General features: G+C 43.8%; 1 protein-coding gene across 1 annotated transcript in view; it reads left to right on the top strand.

Annotated features, from left to right (window-relative positions):
* Window positions 1–23,567, top strand: part of R3HDML (R3H domain containing like) — a 27,643-nt gene extending 4,076 nt beyond the window's left edge. The window contains exons 2-6 of the mRNA XM_066586564.1: window positions 2,736–3,056; window positions 8,165–8,283; window positions 12,131–12,263; window positions 19,768–19,883; window positions 23,041–23,567. Coding sequence (XP_066442661.1) covers window positions 2,802–3,056; window positions 8,165–8,283; window positions 12,131–12,263; window positions 19,768–19,883; window positions 23,041–23,173 — 756 coding nt within the window. The 5' untranslated portion in view covers window positions 2,736–2,801 and the 3' untranslated portion in view covers window positions 23,174–23,567. The remainder of the gene's footprint in view (window positions 1–2,735; window positions 3,057–8,164; window positions 8,284–12,130; window positions 12,264–19,767; window positions 19,884–23,040) is intronic.
* Window positions 23,568–24,273: the final 706 nt, after the last annotated feature.

Below are 24,273 nucleotides of genomic sequence, written 5' to 3'. Positions count from 1 at the left end.
AGTCTAAGATATAGTAGGGCCAAAGGAGCCCCACTAAGTATTAACATATGGAAATAAATTATACTTATTGCTCACAGCTCCAATTACCTTTGGTATGATAGTGTAACTGACACATTATAGGTGGGCAAAGGGATAGAAAAGGGGTGGAGCAAACCTGGTGTATACAAGGGTCTGGGGCCCGGTGGGATACCCGGGGTCCAGAGGCCTCAAAAAGCTGAAGAGATAAAACAAGAGTAAATGTATCTGAAACTAATTTCAATAGGAAGTGCTGCCGACCAGATAGATCCACTGGATGGGGGTCAAATTGGAACAAGTGGAAACACAGAACTGGTAATTTGGCACTGCTCACTTCTCCTGGTGCTCTCTGGATAGACTCACAACGCCATCAAGTACCACCAGCACTTTTTGGTATTCGTGCAGCCCCAAGAGTTATGTCTTACCCAGCCTGGCTGATCAAGGGGCCTACCCCAAAATGCATATCTGCTGGTTTTAATTAATAAAAAGAGAAGTTGGATAATTCTATCCCACTGTTTGTCAGAATTCATTTGAGAGTGGCGCCAAATCACAAGTTCTGTGTCTCCGCTTGCTGCAGATTATAGGTGGGGGCCCTGTTGCATTGGGGCCCAGGATCTTCAAGATACACTCATTGCCAAAAAAATTAACACTTCGAAGGATTTATCATTTTGAAGCAAAACTCGGCATGGGATTAGATGGACGATCTTGTCACCTGAGGACCTAAAATGGTTCCACCCTTGGCCTATAAAAAGGCTCTCAGAGGCTCCTTGTGTGTAGTGACCTCTTCTTCCGCTTGTGTGGAGCTTGTTGGCCACTAGACGTCTCTACGACGCAAAGAAGAGATTTCACCCCGTTACCAGAGTCTGAGAGGGGCGCATTATTGGGATGTGAGAAGCTGGAGGGTCGTATCGATGAATTACCTGTCACCTGGGCCATTCTGACCAGGCTGTTAGGGGGTGTTGGGACCAGTGGATGCATGAGGGCATACACGGTGACCGGGCTTAGGACCCCCGACAGACCACCAGTAGAGAGGAGCGTATGACCAGACTGTAGGAGGTGTTGGGACCAGTGGATGTGTGAGGGCATACAAGGTGACTGGGCTCAGGATGCTCCCTACAGACCACTAGTAGAGAGGAGCGTCTGACCAGACTGTTAGGGGGTGTTGGGACCAGTGGATGTGTGAGGGCATACAAGGTGACCGGGCTCAGGATGCCCTGGACAGATCAACAGTGGAGAGGATCATCTGATCATCTGACAAGCACGAGCAGTTCCAACTGCTTAGTTTTCCGCCATCCAGAGACAGGGGGCACCATTGTTACACCCCTGTGTCTGTCGGAACCATATTCAGGTGCTTGGCTGAAGGACATTTGATCTTGCGGCACCAATTATGTGTACTGCCTTTGAAAGCCACCATTGCCTTCATTTGCAGTGGTGTCGGGAATGATTTCAGGTGAGTTTGGGCACTGGCGATGGCTGTGTTCATATCTGTAAACCTAGAGGTGAGCGCTTCAATCCTGCCTTTGCTGTGGAGCGGCACACTGCCCCCTGCTGGTGTGATGGTCTGGGGGCCATCGCATATGACAATTGGTCACCCTTAGTAGTGGTATGAGGGACAATGACAGCTCAGCGATATGTTCAGGACATCCAGCAGCCACATGTGTTCCTCTCATGGCGGCTCCCAAGAGGCAGCAGGATAATGCTCAGCCGCACACAAGGGGATCACAGGAGCCCCCACAACATTGCCACACTTTCGTGCCTGCCCGGTCACCAGATTTATCACCAGCAAAACATGTGGGACCATCTGGGACACCAACTTCAACAGCCTACAGGTTTGCACAATCTAGAGGCTCAGTTATAGCAAATGTGGAGTGATATGCCACAGGATACCATATATGGAACCTGTATGCCTCCATGACCATCTGTATCATATCTTGTATCCAAGCTAGAGGCGGCCCAACAGGGTACTAGAGGATCTTTGCCTGCCCGTATTACATCGTACACCCAAGTTAGAGGCGATACAACATTATACTAGAGCCTCCATTCCTTCCTGTATCACACCTTATATCCAAGCTAGAGGTGGCACAACAGGGTACTAGAGCATCCATACCCGGCCATATCACATTTTGTATTCAAGCTAGAGTCGGCACAACAGGGTACTAGAGCCTCAATGCCCACCCGTATCACATGTTTCCAAGCTAGAGGTTATACAACAGGGTACCATAGCCTCCATGCCGTCCCGTGTCACATCTTGTATCCAAGCTAGAGGCCGAACAACAGAGTACTAGAGCCTCCATGCCCACTTGTATCACATCTTGTATCCAAGCTAGAGGTGGTACAACAGGGTACTAGAGCCTCCATGCCCACCCATATCACATCTTGTATCCAAGCTAGAGGTGGTACAACAGGGTACTAGAGCCTCCATGCCCACCCGTATCACATCTTGTATCCAAGCTAGAGGCTGTACAACAGAGTACTAGAGCCTCCTTTCAAGGGGTCAGGTTGCCATAGTAAATTCTCCTTTTGCTCCGATATTGTAATCACTTTCTTATATCGATGTTACAATCACACAGAGAAGGTTTCCTTCCGTCCGACAACTTCTAGGGAAGGGATTGGTTTTGACAATGAGTGTATAAATAGAGAACGTCGCTACTAATAATGGCTACAGTATAACAGTATAATCAGCAAGCTTGACTGGCAAGTAACACATCTTGTATTTCTAGAAAACGTTCTTGGGAAGAGAGAAGTGAGGAGAGATCGGTAGCGGCGGCATCCTCCGGAGCGCAGACATGACACACATCCATCCCTTCCTCCCTGGCTTGCTCTTATGGATTCTCCAGCTCTCCAGTTGTTTCGTCCTGGCCAGTGCTACTGAACTGCTGCATCCTTCCAACAGCACTGACACTGACCTCATGTTTGGCATCGGGATTCCTAGAAACAGGAGGAAACGTTACATATCTCCCAGTGACATGAGCGCCTTGTTGGACTATCATAACCAGGTGCGCTCCAAAGTCTTTCCTCCAGCTGCTAATATGGAATACATGGTAAGTGCATAGCATTGGACAGGATGCAGAAGATGGACCAATGTAGCAGGGTTGACACGGCCAGATGCAGTAGTGCGGATTAGTCATACGACAGATCTATAAAGAGTTATCAGCACTGCTACATCTGCAACATTGTATCCAGTATATTACTGGTAAATGTTTTTAAAGTACAGTATATTCCCACATTGTAATGATTATCTGGGATTAGAAACAAAAACTATGATTTTTTTTTTCTAGAAACAGCGCCACTCTTGTCCATAGGCTGTGTCTGGAAATACAGCTCATCCCATTCACTTCCAGGGAGCTGAGCTATAATACCAGACAAACCCTATAGATTCTACACCCCTAAGGGTGCCGTCACTGGAAAAAAAAAAAAAAGACCCATTTTGTTCTAGGTTTATTTACAATGCAAGTAACCTGTCGTCTAGACTGAATAGAACATGGTGCTTCCATTTCTGACCACCAGGTGGCGATGTTTAATCTACTGATCACACAGGTGCACAGTCTGATAGGTCTATCTATTGTAAAGGACCCTGCAGCTGTGTAAGTGAGACTAAGTGTGTATTCACACGGGCGACAGTGAGTTGTGCCCCAACATTCTCAGGTGCGACTAGCACGAAAGTAGAACATGCCACGATTTTTCCAGCTCGCAGCATTGCTGTGAGAGAAAAAACGCCCAGTTAAATACACCCATTGCAAATAATGGGTTGTATTTTTGTGCGAGTTTTGTGCGATTCACAATGCACAAAACTCACATGATTTTTTTGTCTATGTGAATGCACCCTGGGTCAGCCTCTGAGTGCAATAACAAGCATTTATTTATCTCTATTCACTGACAGCAAGTAAGGAACTTGAAAAGGGGAACAATTCAAATACAGCTGCTAGCGTCAAATCAGCATTTTTTTAGGGCTCAGTAAGTGGTGTGATTCTAAGATTAGTCCTGGAATATCTGGGGAAATAATCAGCAGGTGGCGCTATTCTAACATTAGCCTTGGAATATCAGGGAATAGAAACAGTAGGTGGCGCTATTCTAACATTAGTCCTGGAATATTTGGGGATATAAACCTTTTTTTTAAGCCCTTAACATCACAGGACATACAGTTACGTCCTGGGGGTGCGGGGATTGTATGGAGTGGGGTCGGGAGCCGATCTCACTGAGTACAATGCAGGTGCAGACTATCGTTGACAGCAAACACCTGCCCATAACAAGCGTGGATAGTTTTTTTAAAATTTCACTCCACTTAAGAAATTTTTATAAAACTTCAGGAAAAAACGGAAAGGAAAAAAAAGTGCTGCGTCATTAAGGAGTTAATAAGTATAAATACAAAAAGGCTGTAATTAAAGGGACACTAACATTTCAGACAACTTATGCCCATCTAATAGCCTGAGTGTGTCATCAATCTTGTAATACACTTTCATTAAAAAAGTTATTGTTTTACCACTGTATAACAAGACTGAAGTGAGTCTCTAACTAGGGGTCCCCCTTCCAGCCCTTTTGCAGTCCACTGCCTGTTGCTAGGTATTCAGCTTCTGTAGTTACTGAGATGCTGGGATGTAGGGGAGGAGCTATTTTCACAGGCTGCTCCATGCACTCATAGGCTGACAAATCTGAAGACCTCTACATTCTCTGCCTCTCCTGCTTTAATAGCACATGTATGTGTGTATACCTGAATCATCCTGGGAAAGCAGAGGGTGGGCATGCAGATACTGCTTCCCCACTGAATGCACTGGAGACAGTGTAATGCAGCATGGGAAGTGAGGGTAAGGAAGTACAGGACAGTGAGCTACTGGCAGAATGCTAGACTTGCTACATGCCCCCTGCCTGATAGTGGATTGTAAATAGCAGGGCAGCAAAAAAATGGGAAAGACCACCTGAAAATCAGAACTTTCAGACATGAAATGGTGCAAAGAGCAGCAAATAAGAGGGTAGGGAGAACCGGATGTGTTCTAGAAACTTGTTGAAAACTTAGGTATCCTTTAACTTGTAAACAATATTTTTTGTGGGACACCCCGTTATCTTTGACTATGCAGGTGACATGTGCGGGCAAATCATTAAATATAAGGAGCGAAGGAAAGATCGGACTACTGGAAGGTCCAACTAATGGTTCAGGGGCCACGCGTGTTCCTTCAGAGGTAGTCATGGACCACTGTCATTGACTCTCATACAGATGCTTGGGCTTTCAAAATTGAAGGATAAAAGAAGGATATCCAGTGAGATTAGCGGTCACATCTTTGAGTCCCGTGAGGTTTCCCATGAACCCTTGTCTTGTCCTTTAATATAACATGATGTCACCGTGTTGGAGCAGGTAGAGGTAGAGCCAGTGTATCTTGATGTTACATTTTCTGTTGCATTGACCAATGGTGGATTGCCCGTCATCAGCCCATTGCGTAGTAAAGTCCTAGGTCATATGGGCAGAGTACTCGAGATCAGGTTATGTCATATGGGCAGAGTACTCGAGATCAGGTTATTCCGGAATTCAGTCCTTTGAAAATGTTGCTTTAACAAATGGTTTGGTGTACATCAGTTAGGGCTCATTCACATGGACGCAAATACTCCGCATTTCACACGCTTTTTTTATGCATGTAGTACGCAGTGAATAGAACCCTTTGATTTCAATTCATTCACATCTGTATAGTTTTCACATCATTTTAGGTCAAGTGAAAAATACGGAGCATTTCCTATTTTCTTGTGTATTCCGCACCAAAATAGCCCATAGAAGTGAATGGGCAAGAGTGCAGTGAATATGCATAAAAAGGGACGTTGTCTTGATGGGGGTGTTCCAAAACTTCTATATTCTGCTCAGTATTGATAGTGCTTTTCAAGATGTGTAAGCTGCCCATGCCATAGGCACTAATGCAACCCCATACCATCAGAGATGTAGGCTAGTGAACTGTGTGCTGATAACATCCTGGATGGTCCCTCTCCTCCTGAGTCTGCAGGACACGGTATCCATGGTTTCTAAAAAAAATTTCAAAGTTTGATTCATCTGACCACAAAACAGTTTTCCATTTTTTTCTCAGTTCATCTTAAGTGAGCTTTGGCCCAGAGAAGACATCAGCGATTCTGGAATGTGTTGATATAGGGCATCTTCTTTGAGATTTCCAAATCATTGCTTTCTTTTTTGCCTTAACATTTATTTATATTTTACACAATTTCTCAACTTTTTTGGAATTGGGGTTGTAGAACATTGACAGTTGGACATTTAGACCATTCACGCATTAATACTTGGAGTTCTACAACAATGATACAATGACTCTTCACATTCTTAGATCACTGAGATTTGTTGTTCTACAACAATGACGCATTGATACGTGTGATTCTAGAACACTGACATGCTGAGAATTCATACTATAGAACAGTAAATTGACCATAATCCCAGCATTTCAGGGGTATTTTGAATTTTGTACATTTTTTCTATTGATGACTTGTTGACGATTGGTGGGGATACGTTGCTCAGGATCCCTGCCAATCAGCTGATTTACAGGGCTGCTGTCATGGCTGTCAGCGTGGGATGCAGAAAGCGTTGACCATAGCACAGCAGCGCGGGCAAGTGCACTATAGTCAGCTCGATCTGATTCCTGCACTTACCACAGTGACAGTGACCCTAGGAATCAGCTGATTGGTGGGGATCAGCTGATCATCTGTTGATAACATAGTAATAGTATGTTAGGCTGAAAAAAAGACATATGTCATTCTAGTTCAGCCTATTACACCCCAATGTTGATCCAGAGAAAGGCAAGAAACCCCAATGAGATAGAAGCCAATTTTATGGAAAAATCTCCTTCCCGACTCCAATCTGGTAATAGGAACAATCCCCGGATCACCGACCCTTCTGAAGTAATCAGTGATATAACATGTAATATTGTATCACTCAAGAAAGACGTCCAGCCCCTCTTATACTCTTTTAGTGAGTTCACCATCACCACGTCCTCAGGCAGAGTTCCATAGTCTCAATGCTCTTACAGTAAAGAACCCCCTTTAATGTTGTGTAAAAACCTTATTTCCTCTATACATGGAGGGCGCCCCCTTGTTACAGTCCTTGGTATAAATAGATAGGAGAGATCTCTGTACTGTCCCTTGATATATTATACATAGTTATTAGGTCGCCCCTCAGCCGTCTTTTTTCTAAAGTAAATAATCCCAATTGTGATAACCTCTCTGGGTATTGTAGTCCGCCCATTCCATTTATTACTTTAGTTGCCCGTCTTTGTACCCAATCAAGCTCTGACATGTCTTTTTTGAGTACCGGAGCCCAAAACTGTCCACAATATTCCCAGTGTGGTCTGACCAGTGACTTGTAAAGAGGAAGAACAATGTTCTCATCATGCGCCCCTAGACCTCTTCTGATGCCCCCCATGATCCTATTTGCCTTGGCAGCAGCTGCCTGACACTGGTTGCTCCAGTTAAGGTTCCAGTTAACTAAAATCCCCAAGTCCTTTCCCATGTCAGTGTCCCCCAGTGGTTTCCCATTTAGTGTGTAATGAGGACATGTGTTATCCTGCCGATGTGCAGAACCGCACATTTATCAGTGTTAGACCTCAATTGCCACTTTTTTGCCCCCAACTTATCCAGATCCATCTACAACCACATTCTGCCCTCTCTTGTGGTAATTACTTTACATAGTTTTGTGTCATCTGCAAATATTGATATTTTATTGTACAATCTTTCCACAACGTTTAAATAATATATATTATATTATTGATCATCAATAGAAAAAATGTAAAAGGATCCCAGAATACCCCTTTAAAGAGGTTGTCCTATCAAGATAACCCCTTTCCATACACTCTATTAGGGCATATGGATGTATAGAAAGTCCACCACATGGAATCACCTTTTATGAGCCCGAGAGGAGAGCCACTAATACATGGACTGGGGCCATCCATGAATAACACAGACGGTATCTAATAGAGGGGAAATGAGCAGTTAATGGGAACTTTCCCCTGCAAAATTAGCTGTTTACCAGGGGTCCTGGGAAGAGGATCAGCGGCGATCAGCTGGTCTCATCAGCTCTCATAGGAAAGGGTGGAATAAGATAACCCATTCAACCTAGTTATAGACAATGTCTGTTATTAACCAATGTCTATGCTGTTCTCTTTTCTTCATGAAGGTGTGGGACACACGACTGGCCAGGTCGGCAGAGTCCTGGGCCAACCAATGCAAATGGGACCATGGACCCAAACAGCTCATGCGCTACGTGGGTCAGAATCTCTCCATCCATTCTGGAAGGTAATTTAGTCACTAGAATTAATACTAGAAGCACACGGAAGAGTTTCTTATGGTCCCACAATTTTTTTTTATCCAATCCGTCCAGAACTTTTTGGACCCCAAATGCAAAATCTGTAATAATAGAGACCCCATCTACCATATACCAGTATAATACTGGACTCTTTTAGTTCTTAGGCCCAATGTACACAGGAATATTTGAATTGTGAAATCCGCGCCGTCCTAAAACTGAAAAAAAAATTAAAATAAAAAAAAACAGAGACAGAATGCTTTTTTTGTTTATTTCACCTTCCCCAAAAAATACAAAAGTGTGACCAAAAAAGCCATATGTACTAGAAAATGGATTCCTTGGATGTGAAACCTCTGGATGCTGCCACATCCAGGGGCTTCACCTTGTAGTCAATGGGGCCGGTGGCAGCAGCGCCGACCCTATTGAGCACATACAGTGAAGATCGCGATCCTCTAGCACAGCTGTCACAGCTGATGACTGAATTCAATGAAGTGCTACCTCTGATTGGCTGAGTGCAGGGACCAATTACAGGCAGCGCTCAGCTGCCATTCAGTGGCTGAACGCTGCCTCTGATTGGTCACAGTGCTCAGCCAATCATAGTCAGCCCTTTCAGCAGGCGGAGATTTTAAATCCCTGGCTGCTGCTGAAAGCACTTCAGAGCAGTTCAGGAGGACAAGCAGCTGGATGCCCCTGAGCCCCGGCAGCGGCGGAGTGGTGAGTATACATTTCTCTAGAAAAATAAGACTAGACTTGACAAAACAAGGGAGCAACCATTGAATAACTAGGAAGGTTGTCCATTAGGATTATGGGAAAACTGGATGACAGTTTAATAACATTTTTTGATTTAGAGGGGTAATGCTCTTTAAAGGGGATGTTCAGGGTTAGAAAAACATGGCTGCCTTCTTCCAGACACAGCGCCACCCTTTTCCATAGAGTTGTGTGTGATATTGCAGCTCAGCTCCATTGAAGTGAATATGAGCTGAGCTGCAATACCAAACACAATCCAACGACTAAGACAGTGCTGTGTTTAGAGGAAAGCAGCGATGTTTCTGTAACCCTGGACCACCCCTTTAACTCCACCATCAGATTGCACCTGTGACATTATCAGTATTCCAGCCTGTCCTCCCTGTGTAAGTAAATAGCGATAAGCAAACAGCGATCTGTACAGAGTGGCAGATGTAAGGCCGGAATGTTACAGCCATCCATAGACTGCGGAGTTGTCGTCTTATTCTAGGGGAATGACCCTACATTGCTTTCCCATAAAGCCATGCTGGTCTTACTATTATCCTGGCTGTAAGCACCCTAATACTGTCCATGTTATATAGCAGTGTTTGTCAGCCTCTGGCTTCTTAGCTGTTGTGTGACTACAACTCCCAGCATGCCCTGACAGCTTGCAAAAGTTGTAGTTTCATTATCGCTGGGGTTTGCTGTGCATTCACATCTCACAGGGGTGTAGCTATAATAATAATCTGCAGCACCTTTATGCATGGGAGAACACAGACAATACAACAATTACATGTGATATACAATCAGTTTGAAATAAACGGGGTGAAGGTGATACAGGAGGTACGGGTGGGGGGAAAGATGAGGCATGGGGAACACAGGCAGTATGGGAGTTACATGTGGAAATCAGTTATTAGGAAGCAAACGGGGTGGGAGCGATAAGGAGGCAGGGGTAGAGGTCATATGCGATAGGCAGGGTGGAAGGTGTCGGGAGCCATAGGGAGCCGCAGGGGGACTAGGTCAGGGGATTTGGTATGCCTCCCTGAATAGGTGCATTTTTAAGACGCGTCTGAAATTTCGTGCATCAGGGATTGTCCGGATGCCTTGGGGTAGAGCGTTCCAGAGGATGGGTGCTGCTCTGGTGAAGTCCTGTAGGCGAGCATGTGAGGTTCGTGTTAGAGGGGTGTTTAGTCTGAGTGTGTTAGCGGATCGGAGTGTGTGAGCTGGTTGGTGTCTGGACAGGAGGGAGGCGATGTACGGTGGGGGTAAGGGTAAGGAGTTTAAATTTAATTCTGTAATGGATGGGTGGCAGGTGCAGTTACTGACATAGTGCAGAGGTGTCTGAGAAATGACTGGACAGAAAGATGAGTCTAGCTGCCGCCTTCAGCATGGATTGGAGAGGGGAGAGTCTGGTGCAGGGAAGGCCAATGAACAGGGAGTTGCAGTAGTCGAGTCGGGAGTGGATGAGGGCGACGAATGTCTTTAGCGGGTCCGTGGTGAGGAATGGCTGGATTTTAGCAAAATTCCTGAGGTGCAGGTGGCATGTTCGGGCCAGAGATTGAATATGGGGGGTAAAGGAGAGGTCAGAGTCCAGTGTGACCCCAAGGCAGCGGACTTGCTGTTGAGGGTTATGGTGGTGCCAGATACTGATATGGAGATGCTGGGGGGAAGTCAGCTGGTTGAGGGTGGAAAGACAAGGAGGTCAGTTTTTGAGAGGTTAAGTTTGAAAAACAGGGAGAACATGGTATTACAGACAGCAGACAGACAGTCAGTGAGATTTTGGAGAAATGGTGCTGAGATGTCAGAGGAAGAGGTGTATAACTGGGGGTCGTCAGAGTAGAGATGGTATCGGAGGCCGAATTTGAGGATAGTTTGTCCGATTGGGGCTGTGTAGATAGAGAAGAGAAGGCGACGAAGGACCGAGCCCTGGGGGACCCAGACAGCGAGAGGAGGTGGAGAGAAGGTAGAGCCAGCAAAGGAGATGCTGAAAGAGTGGTCAGAGAGGTAGGAGGAGAACCAGGAGAGAGCAGTGTCCTTTAGGCTGATAGAGTGAAGCATAGTAAGTAGGAGGTCATAGTCAACAGTGTTAAATGCAGCGGAGAGGTCAAGGAGGGTGTGTAGGGGTAAAACTATAGGGCTACAGGCAGGCATATCAAGTCTTCCATCTTTCCTTGGAATCAACCATGTTTAGCGTTCCCTCACGCAGTCTCCCGGTGACCACCTCCATTCACCCGGCTAATCAGCCAGTTCTGCAGAGTGATGCTATCTTCAGTAGTCTTCTTCTGCCTGTGCTCTTTTCTGTATGATATCTGCAATCATTTTCTTCCCCCTGCTGTATGCACAGACAGAAGAAATTGCACCACGACGAGTAAAGACAGAAGAAGTCCATTGAAGATAGTATCGCTCTGCAGATGAAGTAGGGAACTAATTGATTTTTAAAAAATTAGAAGTGCAGTCAGGGAGAGGCAGAGGGACTCGTGCAGGGCACAAATTGGGGACTATTCCTCTGTGGGGAGCACTAGGGGGGCACTATTACCTCATAGTGGTACTATTACTTTGTGACAGACACAAAGAGGTCACCTGGGCACTGCTTTACCTTGTGGGCGCACAGAACAGACACTATTACTTCGTGAAGTGCATAATGGGGTACCATAACTATGGGGCACTAAGGGGGCATTACTACTATGTGGGGACACAATAGAGGATGATTACTTTAGGGGGCAAAAAGTAGAGCACTCTTACCGTGAGGCTCTAAGAGGGCAAAATTGGAAGATTATTACTTTGTAGGGGCAACATTAATTTTTGGGCACAAAAGGTGGCACCATTACTGTGTAGTGGGCACTGAGAGAGGCAGAGGTAGCGTAGCTGCAGAATAGTGAGTGTGTGTGCAAATATGAGTCATGCCGTCATGTTATAAAGTTGTCTTATGCTGTTACTTCTAACAGAAGTAGCTATTGTTGTAGGGCATATAGAAGTAGCAGTCACACCAGGCCCCTGTAGGGTCACCAATATTATAAAGAGCATTTAGTAGGTGGGGGCCCTTTTACAGATTTTGCATTGGGCTCAAGGAGTTTCCAATGAAGCCCTTTAAACATATTGCATGGATTTCTTTTGCAGGTATAGATCTATATTGGATCTGGTGAAAGCATGGCACGATGAAAGGCAGCATTACTCCTTTCCTTACCCACGAGAGTGTAATCCCAGCTGCCCTAGTAAATGCAGTGGCTCGGTCTGCAGCCACTATACACAGGTATGCTACACATATGTTCCACGGATGTACTGGTCTCATTGAAGCCCCTTTTAATCGCATGCTCCTTTAAATGCAAATTTGCACAAACTCCACCCCTTTTGTAGGACTGTCCTACGGAAAAAAGGACTGTTGCCAGGAATATATATCAGTTCTTTGGGGTGATCTCTAAATTAAGAACCACCATCTTATGACTACAATTTTGGGGGCAAGGAGGGGCCTACTGTTGTCAGATGGGGAATTGCTGCAGTTGCTTGTCAGACCTACAGGCATTTCTACTGATAGTAAGAGTAGTACAATCCACCGGGACTACAATTTATTCTACACCGGAATGTAAAATGAGTCTCTCCTCCACTCCACAAATACGCAGAGCTGGAACTCAGAAACAACTGGAGTAATAGTTCAAACCACAACCTGGAATGTGGCGTTGTAAAAACGAAAAAGAAAATTGCTGGGTCTTTAAGGAGTTAATTGCAATGAATAAATCAATGGATTTGCAAAACTTTTCAAATTCTGCAATTGCAAAAATTTATTTTTGTTCACCTCTTACCCAAAATTGCCTGAAATTCCTTCTAATATTCTTCTAACGGTGCAGAAGCCTGCCAATACTTTCTAGTAACTTCACTGTTCATCGCCCCCCCCCCCCCCCCCCCCCTCCCCGTCTCTGGCACCTTACCGGCCATCTGCAGACAGTTAAATATTTTTTCCATAAACGGTTTTCCTGCGTTGCGTACAGTCAGATATTTATTTTCGAGGGAAGAACGGCTTCCTCTCACATTTCACTTTCCCTTCAGCAGAGAAGTGTTAAGTGACAGCTGGCAAGTCCTCTAGAAATACAGATGTTTTTTCGCAGCCGGCCCGGGGTCTCATTGCGTCCTGTACTTCTGCTGAAGGAGGCTGCAGATGATGGGGCTGGAGATGTAGAAAACACGTGTGCTGTGATGTGAACGAAGATGCACTTTAAAAGGGGTTGTCCAGCTTTAAACCACTGATGGCCTATTCTTAGGGTAGGTCATCAATAGTAGATGGGTGGAGGTCCACGACACTCTAGGAGGATGTTCAGGTTCTTTAGATGGGCCAATCCCACTTCCGCCTGATAAGCATAGAACGCTTGCCTATCACAGGTATCGGGGACTGGATCATCCAATGAGCAATGAAAAGCTTCGGAGCCACATTTTTCAATTTATTGAACGCAACTCCACTGTTAGATGACAGAAGCCGTCTGGATTATACATTTTCAGTGGTTTTGGCGACATGATGGAGACAAGTGGGCAGTAGAGCACTCTCTACAGATGCACAATGCATGGCAAAGTCAGTTTAAGAGGGTAGCTCTGACAGTGTTCCCTCTTACAATAGAGCAGCTTGTAGCCAATGTCACAAGCGGCTCCAGATGCATGGTGGTACACCCCACTCATGCTAGCCTGGAGGGGGAATATGGAACTGAAAGCATCTGCCAATGTTTCGCCACTATGTGTACCCCTTCTCTGGTTCACTGTTACGGCTGGGGAGGAGAGCGCAAGGGAAGCCTTGCCAAAAGAGTATCAGCAAGTAGCGAGGAAGTGAATAGGACGCACCGGGTGCCATGTTGGTAGGAGGAAGGTCCTATTCCCCCTCTGTAATCCAGATGATGACATGGTTAGCACATCACCACCCTAAAGGTCAACCATTGTCATGTCAGTGTAGGACGGATGGAAATCCTGCCTCGCCCCTCATGACTGTTCTAGACGCCACAGGCATCCTATATAAAAATAAATGTAGCTGGGTCACAGAGATGAGCAGCAGGGAGAAAGACAGGAGTAGTAGTGTGTCCAGCTGTCCAGCAACACACAGGAAAGAGCCCCAAGACTGGACTGAAAAAGGGCCACTAGAACCCCACAAGTGATGTGGTGGCTGCCACTGAGGCACAGGGCGGTGTGGGCACTGTCCCCATCCTGGGGGACAGATACCGACGGTGAAGGGAAAGGGCCCGACGACTGGGGGCATGCATGTTTTACAGCTTGGTGAACAAAGCTTTAGAGCTTTGAAACACGTATACTGTGGAGTCATAGCATACTGTGCGGTATATTTTATCGCAAGTAGCTTTTAACATTTTTCAATAAAGAAGATTCTTTTCATGGAGTTGGTTCTTCTACACATTGCTTTGGACAGAGGAAGGTGAATAAAGATGCACCCATTGCTGGACCGGTGACCAGGAGCTGCGTGAGAGCATCATTACAGTATGGACAGAGAGTATCGAAGGACAGTGGGAGAAGGGAGGGAGCACTAGTACTGTGGGAGCCACATGGGAAGCACCATTACTACTGGAGCCACATAGTAAGCACCATTACTACTGAGGGCCACAAGCGGAGCACTATTACTACTGGGGCTACATGGGGAGCACTATTATTACTGGGGGCCACAAGGGAAGCACTATTACTACTAGGAGTCACAAGGGGAGCAGTTTTACTATTAAGGGCACATAGCACTATTAGTATTGAGGGCCACAAGTAGAGCACTATTACTACCAAGGGCCACAAGGGGAGCACTTTTAATACTGAAGCTGCATGGGGAGCACTGATACTACTGGGGGCCATAACTAGAGCTTTATTACTACTGGGGGGCGTCCCAAGGGGAGCATTATTACTGCTGGGGTTAACAAGGGGATGACTATTACTATTGAGGGAGCATATATAAAGCACTTTTACTACTTGGGGCCACATGGAAAGCACAATTACTATTGAGGGGGCATATAGAAAGCACTATTACTACTTTGGGCCACAGGAGGAGCATTATTACTATTGGGGGCTGCAGCGTCCCATAGGGAGACTCCGGACACTTGACATACTTGGGGAACTGGGAGGGTATAGTGCTGGCTTGTCACGGCAGCACTTACTAAGCTCTTTCCTGGAGGGAACACGCGCAGCCAAGGTCAGAGTATCACTGCAGGCGACCGGGGACACCCCTAGGATAGGGAGATGCCAACTAAACAGGATAACAGGGGTTGTAATTGTCACGGGTGACGCCATCATTCCTTCACACACCGGTGTGACCCTCGGTGGAAAATAAATACAACCACAGACAGTTCTTGAGTACTATGGGTCTCTAGGAACGGTTAGAGCCCGGCATAAACTCTACTTGAAAACCTGAAACAATTATTACAAGGCAGTTCAATTAAAGTCTTTACAGTGCAGGCAAGGCAAAATATTTGAGGTCAGATAGGAAGCTCAGGATGACACCGGTCCTGCAGTCTACGTTATCTGCCAGGAGCCGCTCCTGGAAGGGGATCACTCCAGAGGAGGAAAGGGGTAGGATCACTCCACAGATACTCTGACAGAAGTTATTATCTTGAAGTACCTCCACCCAGTCCTGGAGACGCGTGGGTGATCATGGCTCTGAAGTTAACCTCTCAAGTGCTGCAGCTGTGCAACATAGATACTGGAAATAATAAGACAGGCTTGCACAGTGCATCCACATAAGACAAACATGTATGACATTTATGGAGGGGACCAGGATGATGTACTGGGTCACTACAGGGCTACAAGGGGAGCACTATTACTATTGGGGTTTACAAGGCGAGGACTATTATTACTTTGGGTCACAAGGGGCGCGGTATTACTATTAGGGACACATAGCGCTATTAAAATTGAGGGCCACAAGGAGAGCAGTATTACTACTGATGGGCACAAGGGGAGCACTTTTACTACTGGGGCTGCATGGGGAGCACTAATAATACTGGGAGCCGTAACTAGAGCTCTATTACTACTGGGAGTCACAAGGGGAGCACTATTACTGCTGGGGTTCACAAGGGGAGGACTATTACTACTGGGGGCCTCAGAGGGAGCACTATTACTATTGAGGGGGCATATACAAAGCACTATTACTACTTGGGACCACAAGGGAAGTGCTGTTACTACTTAGGGCCATGAGGGGAACACTATTGGGGACTACAAAGTGAACAGTATTACTGTGGGGGCCACAAAGAAAGGGAGGGCTCCAAACTGAATCTTTGCCCCAAAGGGCAGGAAAACTCCATCTCTGAGCTTCAATTTAAGACAAAGCCAACTGACAGATGTGGTGCTGTTTCTAGAAGAAAGTAAACATTTTTTCTAACGCTGGACAAGCCCTTTAAGGTTTGCTTTTCGTTCTCTTGAAGGTCATCGAGACACAGCACTTTTGCAAGCAGCTAATTTTTCAGCAATCCTCCTCATGAACCTAAAAAGGAATAGAAAACATTTGCTTTGGCTTCTGAAAATAAATCTTCTTGTAGGGATTATAAACCTCGTATTATTTTTGATCCATCAGATTTGCTGTTTTTTCTTCCTTCCCAAGGCTCAGCTATTATAACATCAGGTCGAAAATAAACCATTACAACATGTGTTTTGGCCAAACAGCAGGAATATGAAATCAGCAAGTGCAGTTCTTGACGCACAAGTCTTGGGCCGAGGTTCTGTGGTGGGTTTCATATAGACGTATCTATTGCAGTGTTTGTGTTGGACTCGGTCCTCCACCCACAGCTGGATCTTCTGCCTTGATTAACTGCTCTATTTCTCCAGAGCTGCTCTTCAAACTGATGACAACCTGACAATTAGTCTTTGTGGGCTCGTTAACGTCAATGGAGATCGGGTTCTGTTTAATTTGGGTTTTGTGTAGGAAAAGCTAATAGTGGTTAAAGACTGAGTGATGGATATCTGCTCGTACCTCAATCCAGGACAGTTTAAAGGAGAATTTGTCAGGGCCGAGGCATAACTGGAAGCTTCAGAGCCCACAAAGCAAAATCTGTACCATGTCTCCCCACCTACCTGCCATGTGCCATTCATAATAATGGTGTGTTCTTATATGCCAGAAGGGGCTTTGTGTCCCCTTAGGGGCCAAGACTCCAGAGCAACTGATAGCTTTGTGCAAGTATACCACTTTGACTTCTACAAAAGTCATTTGACTGTATGTCTCATGATAAGAAACTAGCATTGACCTAGCGAATGAAACAGCATCCACTAAACTCCCGATTAGCAGACCACGGGCCCAATAGGAATGTTCAACTGCCAAGGAAGTTGTGTTGTATGTAAAAACTTCCTGTCTGATCTGTGGTTCGAGGGGTTCATTCCGTTGCACAATTGTGAGCTGTAACGGAGCCACAGGCAGACAATTCGGTGCTATCTCAGTCATCCAGGGGATACTCAAGAGGGGCATCAGTAGCCCACAATTTTTCCTTTACGAGTAGGTCAGGGTCTAGTAAGCTAGTCTTGGTCTCTTTAGTGGCAGCATAGCTATCAAGAACTCATGGCCAGTGTGGTACCCCCCAGTGACCAAGACACGAGGCCCATACTCAGGAGCAGGCGGGGTTAGAGGTGTCATTTGTCACAGTGGCTCTACCAGACTCCTCACTGGAGGGACGCATGGAACCTCGACCAAGGCACCTCTAGGCCTCTTCCAGGCAACGCTGGGACAGCAGTTACCTGTATAAGTGTGGTGAACTTGAAGTTGTCACACGTGACGCCACCGTTCCTTTACACAATTGAGTATCCATCAGTTGAATAAAGAAAGTCCACACACACGATTGGAACTTGATAACTCAGTCACTAGGAACGGTGAACTTTACTGTATAATTGGCATACAATACAGCTTACTTGCACGTGCAGGAAAGACAGCTTGTTGGTGATCGGTCAGGGAGGAGAACCCAGGATGAAATCAGGCCTACAGTCTCAGTTATCTGCAGTGCTACGCTCCTGGACACACACACACACCGGGACTCTAAATTACTCTGGAGGAGAAACACGGCACTCCACTGACACTCACTCAGAACTCTTGAAGACGACTCTGCGCGGCAGACTCCTAACTCTTTTCTCTCCTCAGAGGTGATTCCTGACATAGAAGGACTTAGGGTACCTTTCCTCTTCCTCCATCATTTCACCACATGAGAGTTGAAGGTACTCCCATGTGGCTGGCACTCTCCCTCCTTTCACAACCATTGAAGATGACAGAAGACCTCACCTTGCTCTCAAACACTCACATTTAAAGAAGGGGAGACATCACTACTAGACAGATTTTGATACTTTCTCAGACATATCCCAGTCACTTTTAGACATTAACCTCTTGCATGCTGCAGCTGTGCAATACACTTAACCGCAGACAAGACACTGTGCACAGTGCATCCACATGGAAGACATGACATTTATGGAGGGGCTAGAAATACGTGTTTCGGGCCACTACAGCCAGGCTCCGGCCATGTGTGAAGGTGGACCTGGTTATTTGAGGAGCACCAAGGAATCCAGGAAAACGTAATAAACCTGGGAGGAATCACTATAGAGCCAAAGAATGTGACAGCTTTATTTTCAACAATAAATGGAATAACAAAATTAACTCTTTTCTTAGCCCATTTAGGCGGAATAACTCAGTCTTTAGTGCGTAAATACAGGTCAACTGAGTCCTTAGCCTGTTAACACGGGAAGCTACGTGGAGGTTGGAAACGGAGGACTTGCTGTACTTGGCTGTATAAACCAGTTCACGGTCTGAGGTCACTATTTCCATGGTCTAAAATTATAGAGCCCGTTCTTAAGGAGCTACAGTCCAGAGGACTAGTGTCGCTTGTCAACAGCATTATCTCAGCAGAGTCTCCTTTTGCTGCATCCAAACCCCTCTTGCCTAACACTTCCTGTTTCCTTCCCTCCTTGCTCAGCCCCTCTGTATCTACCCCCTCTAAAGGTTACAGTCTCAATATAAAACAGTAGCACACAACATCAACACAACAGTAGACTACACTCCCTTTACACTAGATTATAAGGACAACACCAAGGGAGTGTGCTCTGGGGCCACCACCATCCTAAAGATCAAGGTGGCCTCCACTGAAGGCTGCTTTTTCTGATCCGCCTCACCCATTTATTAGTCACTATTTGTATGGGAAGTTAATAGACTGCTCTCCTCTGGGGCCCCCCTCAACGCTTAAAAACGGGCGTTCCCTAAAGGCTACCCTACCCTTAATTAGCTGACAAGAGGTGGTTCACTTTTGAAGTTTGAATCACTGGCTCAGCTGTCTCCATAACACCCATAGACTTCAGCAGAGAGGGACACATGCATGTATGGCCATCCTTTCTATATGTGGCAGCAATTGGGGCATGTGGGCCACGAGCAAGGGCTTCCACCAGCCTTAATGTGGAATTTAACTACTCTCCGCATTTTAATGGTGTGAAATCTGTTTATTCTCTACAGCAGCTATATAAAAGCTCTGTATCCAAACATGTCATCAAGCAGCTCTTTCTGTTTGCCTCTCAGTAGGAAATCCCAGCACAGTCTGAAGAAAAAAACAGCCGTGACCAATCCGCTGCCTTGTCTCTCTATATATGTACAACGGGGGAAACTCGCTCTAAAAAGTACTCTGATGGTATTGTGTTATGAATGACAAAATTCCTTTATTGGCACTCGCTTTTCATAATTAGCCCCAAGTGTAATGTAATATGATATTATTTGAACATAACAAAGGCCTGGTGTAAGTTTATTTTTGAAAGCACTAAAAACTCTGCGTCCTCTTTTCCAGATGGTGTGGGCATCGTCCAAGAAAATAGGCTGTGCCATCAACACTTGCAATAACATCAATGTGTGGGGAAGCAAGTGGAGACAAGCTGTCTTTCTGGTTTGCAATTATTCTATAAAGTAAGTGGATATTTGTCCTGGGTCTGACATTTTTCCATTTCATCAGGTGGAAATCAAATGTTGACATGAACCAATTATAACAGGGCAATGTGTACCCCGGTACTGTACATAGAGGGTTGGCTAACAAGGCTGTCTTTAGTCATTACTGCCATTCAGAAAAGAAGCAATTAGGTATCCAAGGTCTTACAAACCATATGAAAATGTTTGAGAAGTATACTTTTGTACATAGGGGGCAGTATTATAGTAGTTATATTCTTGTACATGGGGCAGTATGATAGTAGTTATATTATTGAACATAGGGGGGAAGTATTATAGTAGTTATATTCTTGTATATAGGAGGCAGTATTATAGTAGTTATATTCTTGTACATAAGGGGCAGTATTATAGTAGTTATATTCTTGTACATAGGAGGCAGTATTATAGTAGTTATATTCTTGTACATAGGGGGCAGTATTATAGTAGTTATATCCTTGTACATAGGAGCAGTATTATAGTAATTATATTCTTGTACATAGAAGCAGTATTATAGTAGTTATATTCTTGTACATAGGAGGCAGTATTATAGTAGTTATATTCTTGTACATAGGGGGCAGTATTATAGTAGTTATATTCTTGTACATAGGGGGCAGTATTATAGTAGTTATATTCTTGTACATAGGGGGCAGTATTATAGTAGTTATATTCTTGTACATAGGGGGCAGTATTATAGTAGTTATATTCTTGTACATACGGGGCAGTATTATAGTAGTTATATTCTTGTACATAGGGGGCAGTATTATAGTAGTTATATTCTTGTACATAGGGGGCAGTATTATAGTAGTTATATTCTTGTACATAGGGGCAATATTATAGTAGTTATATTCTTGTACATAGGGGGCAGTATTATAGTAGTTATATTCTTGTACATAGGGGGCGGTATTATAGTAGTTATATTCTTGTACATAGGGGGCAGTATTATAGTAGTTATATTCTTGTACATAGGGGGCAGTATTATAGTAGTTATATTCTTGTACATAGGGGGCAGTATTATAGTAGTTATATTCTTGTACATAGGGGGCAGTATTATAGTAGTTATATTCTTGTACATAGGGGGCAGTATTATAGTAGTTATATTCTTGTACATAGGGGGCAGTATTATAGTAGTTATATTCTTGTACATAGGGGGCAGTATTATAGTAGTTATATTCTTGTACATAGGAGGCAGTATTATAGTAGTTATATTCTTGTACATAGGGAGCAGTATTATAGTAGTTATATTCTTGTACATAGGGGGCAGTATTATAGTAGTTATATTCTTGTACATAGGGGGCAGTATTATAGTAGTTATATTCTTGTACATATGAAGCAGTATTATAGTAGTTATATTCTTGTACATAGGGAGCAGTATTATAGTAGTTATATTCTTGTACATAGGGAGCAGTATTATAGTAGTTATATTCTTGTACATAGGAGGCTGTATTATAGTAGTTATATTCTTGTACATAGGAGGCAGTATTATAGTAGTTATATTCTTGTACATAGGAGGCAGTATTATAGTAATTATATTCCTGCACATAGGAGGCAGTATTATAGTAGTTATATTCTTGCACATAGGAGGCAGTATTATAGTAGTTATATTCTTGTACATAGGAGGCAGTATTATAGTAATTATATCCTTGTACATGGGAGGCAGTATTATAGTAGTTATATTCTTGCACATAGGAGGCAGTATTATAGTAGTTATATTCTTGTACATAGGAGGCAGTATTATAGTAGTTATATTCTTGTACATAGGAGGCAGTATTATAGTAATTATATTCCTGCACATAGGAGGCAGTATTATAGTAGTTATATTCTTGCACATAGGAGGCAGTATTATAGTAGTTATATTCTTGTACATAGGAGGCAGTATTATAGTAATTATATCCTTGTACATGGGAGGCAGTATTATAGTAGTTATATTCTTGCACATAGGAGGCAGTATTATAGTAGTTATATTCTTGTACATAGGAGGCAGTATTATAGTAGTTATATTCTTGCACATAGGGGGCAGTATTATAGTAGTTATATTCTTGTACATAGGAAGCAGTATTATAGTAGTTATATTCTTGTACATGGGGGCAGTATTATAGTAGTTATATTCTTGTACATAGGAAGCAGTATTATAGTAGTTATATTCTTGTACATGGAGGCAGTATTATAGTAGTTATATTCTTGTACATAGGGGCAGTATTATAGTAGTTATATTCTTGTACAGAGGGGGCAGTATTATAGTAATTATATTCTTGTACATAGGGGGCAGTATTATAGTAATTATATTCTTGTACAGAGGGGGCAGTATTATAGTAGTTATATTCTTGTACATAGGGAGCAGTATTATAGCAGTTATATTCTTGTACATAGGAGGCAGTATTATAGTAGTTATATTCTTGTACATAGGGGGCAGTATTATAGTAGTTATATTCTTGTACATAGGAGCAGTATTATAGTAGTTATATTCTTGTACATAGGAGCAGTATTATAGTAGTTATATTCTTGTACATAGGAGGCAGTATTATAGTAGTTATATTCTTGTACATAGGAGGCAGTATTATAGTAGTTATATTCTTGTACATAGGAGGCAGTATTATAGTAGTTATATTCCTGTACATAGGGGGCAGTATTATAGTAGTTATATTCTTGTACATAGGAGGCAGTATTATAGTAGTTATATTCTTGTACATAGGAGGCAGTATTATAGTAGTTATATTCCTGTACATAGGAGCAGTATTATAGTAGGTATATTCTTGTACATAGGGGGTAGTATTATAGAAGTTATATTCTTGTACATAGGGGGCAGTATTATAGTAGTTATATTCTTGCACATAGGGGGCAGTATTATAGTAGTTATATTCTTGTACATAGGGTCAGTATTATAGTAGTTATACTCTTGTACAAAGGAGCAGTATTATACTAGTCATATTCTTGTACATAAGAGGCAGTATAATAGTAGCTATATTCATGTACATAGGAACGCACTAATGTAGTAGATCTTTATAATTGAGCTACACACTACCTCAGAGCATGCTAGTTTAACCATTCCCTGGCCTTGATTTACAATAGATGCTCTCAAAGAAACATGCTTATTACTTTAACACACAGAATTTTAACTAATAAAAGCTCCATTTTCTCTTTCTAGGGGTAATTGGATAGGAGAAGCTCCTTACAAATTGGGAAGACCATGTTCAGCTTGTCCCCCCAGTTATGGAGGCATGTGCAGTAATAATATGTGCTTTTCAGGGGTCAAATCCAATAAACTCAGTTGGTTTTAGGTTTGTGACAGCAGAAGCTCCATAGCTGTTCTTTTGTACAATGATGAATGTCTTCTATTTAATTGGTGAGGGGTAAGTTGGTTGGTGTTGCTCTACAGATGGCCAGAGAGGTCTTTACTACAACCACAGTACGTTGTCTGTGCTATGCCATCCAGTGGGATGGACCCATTGTAGACCTATCAGCTGCTCCACTGGTCACTCATTATCACAGCTCTATACATATTTAATTATTGAGTCATCACATGACCTTGCACAGCATCTCATTGCCATGATTACTCAACCAATAAGCTTTCAGATCACAACATTGATGTCATCAGTAACCACTTAACAGCACAGAACTATTCCCATTGGTAAAAGGTCCATGCTGATATGGTATATGCAATAATATTTCTTTAACGTGGTACTCCAAATGGAGGTAGAGTTCATGGTTACTTTTACTTCATTTTTTTCAAGTTTTTTCCAAGTTTTGCATGTTGTTTTTTTTATCATTGATCACGGCCCTATTGTGATATCTGAGTAAAAGAAATGAAAAAGGAGGGTGGAGCAAGACCCAGTGAGGGTAGTGGAATATTTATGGAGTACAAAGAGTTTTCAATGATTGAGTATTTTGAATGGTGGAGGTGCTGCCAACCAGATGACGCTCCACCAGTGTGGGCGTAAGTGTAGCGAAAAGGATGTGAGAAGAACTGGTATGGAGGCGCAACACTCTAAGCTACTGGAAGATGTAGATCAAAGTCCAATGTGTGATGGTGAAAGCACTTCTTTTTTATTATTTTTTCAGAAATTAAAAACCAGCAATGGAATACGCGTTTCGGGGAAGAACCCCTTCGTCAGTTCGGCTGGATGTTAAAGCATTTTTTTTCTCCCCTGTCCTCCTGCACACAGGACCTCCGACACATTCTATACATCTTTGGAATCGTGTCACCCCTAGGCATCCTGTTGTCCTATCCAGCCGAACTGACGAAGGGGTTCTTCCCCGAAACGCGTATTCCATTGCTGGTTTTTAATTTCTGAAAAAATAATAAAAAAGAAGTGCTTTCACCATCACACATTGGACTTTGATCTACATCTTCCAGTAGCTTAGAGTGTTGCGCCTCCAT

The sequence above is a fragment of the Eleutherodactylus coqui genome, chromosome 13 (genome assembly GCF_035609145.1).
Source record: "Eleutherodactylus coqui strain aEleCoq1 chromosome 13, aEleCoq1.hap1, whole genome shotgun sequence".
Taxonomy (NCBI): Eukaryota; Metazoa; Chordata; class Amphibia; order Anura; family Eleutherodactylidae; genus Eleutherodactylus; species Eleutherodactylus coqui.
Note: the sequence above shows the minus strand (reverse complement) of the source record. Positions and strands in the feature narration are given on the sequence as shown.